We start from the raw sequence: 996 nt of genomic DNA on the forward strand, positions 1-996 counted from the left end.
TTTTTTTTTTTTAATTGGTTAAAGTTCCCCTTAGAGTAGCGCAGTAGAAACACATGCTATGCTTTAAAAGACAGCCTGTATACCACCGTCAGCTTATAGAAACTTTCCGTTCAGTTTCCCTGTCTCCTCCCATGTGAAAATGCAAACAAAGCTGCCTTTATGATGAAAGCGTAAGAAAGGGTCCCCTAAAGACAAATCTAGCTTTGGAGGTTTGGCAACTCTGATTAGATACTTTGATTACTAAAACCCAGAGAGAATATCTTTATGCATTTTAAAGGAGAAGCAGAATATTGTATTGTCCTTTTCAGCATCTATCATTATGCCATTCAAAATTGGATTCCACATATGTACATGGACAAATATACAAACGGAATTAAGTAAATATGCAGTTATATAGCTATATGGGCATATTTTGCTCTGACATGAAAGTTCAGTAGTTTTCATCCATGAGTTATCTAATTATCAAGTGTGTTTTCATACCAGAACCTGTCTGCCTAAACCAAAGGCTGCTTCCCATCTCGTGCTTTTAAATGAGACCGAGTTCATATTAAACTGTATTCTGACTTCAAAAACGCAACTATATGCAAGTTATACATACCATGTCCAGCATTCCCACAAATTCATCCACTCTGGTCAGCAAATCTTCTAGACTCTTGTCTAAGCTTTCTATCTGCAAAACAGAAATCCTTTAAAGGTATTTGAAAAGACAAAAAAACCCCAGATTCTCCCAAACAAGACCTCCGAGTACAGACATCGGCCAGGCTAAAACCAGCTTAAGAGAAATCCCACAGCTTTGCCACCCCTTGGCTACGTTAAACGCAGGTGACCAGACACACCGGTATATCTTGTCTTGCACAAAACTACCCCGAGGCCGTGTAACCGGCGCAGCGCGTTGAGCCGCCCCGCTCTCCAACGCGGCCAAGCCGCGCCGCTGCGGAGAGCCGCCCTCAGGCGACACCCCTCCTCCCTGTCCCACCTGCTCCCCGGCACAGCCGG

General features: G+C 43.4%; 1 protein-coding gene across 1 annotated transcript in view; it reads right to left on the reverse strand.

Annotated features, from left to right (window-relative positions):
• The window catches only part of LOC103896780 (biogenesis of lysosome-related organelles complex 1 subunit 4), a 7,270-nt gene that overhangs the window by 5,144 nt on the left and 1,130 nt on the right, over window positions 1–996 (reverse strand). Inside the window, exon 2 of the mRNA XM_009276686.1 lies at window positions 599–670. Coding sequence (XP_009274961.1) covers window positions 599–670 — 72 coding nt within the window. The remainder of the gene's footprint in view (window positions 1–598; window positions 671–996) is intronic.

The sequence above is a fragment of the Aptenodytes forsteri genome, unplaced genomic scaffold (assembly GCF_000699145.1).
Source record: "Aptenodytes forsteri isolate BGI_AS27 unplaced genomic scaffold, ASM69914v1 Scaffold97, whole genome shotgun sequence".
Taxonomy (NCBI): domain Eukaryota; kingdom Metazoa; phylum Chordata; class Aves; order Sphenisciformes; family Spheniscidae; genus Aptenodytes; species Aptenodytes forsteri.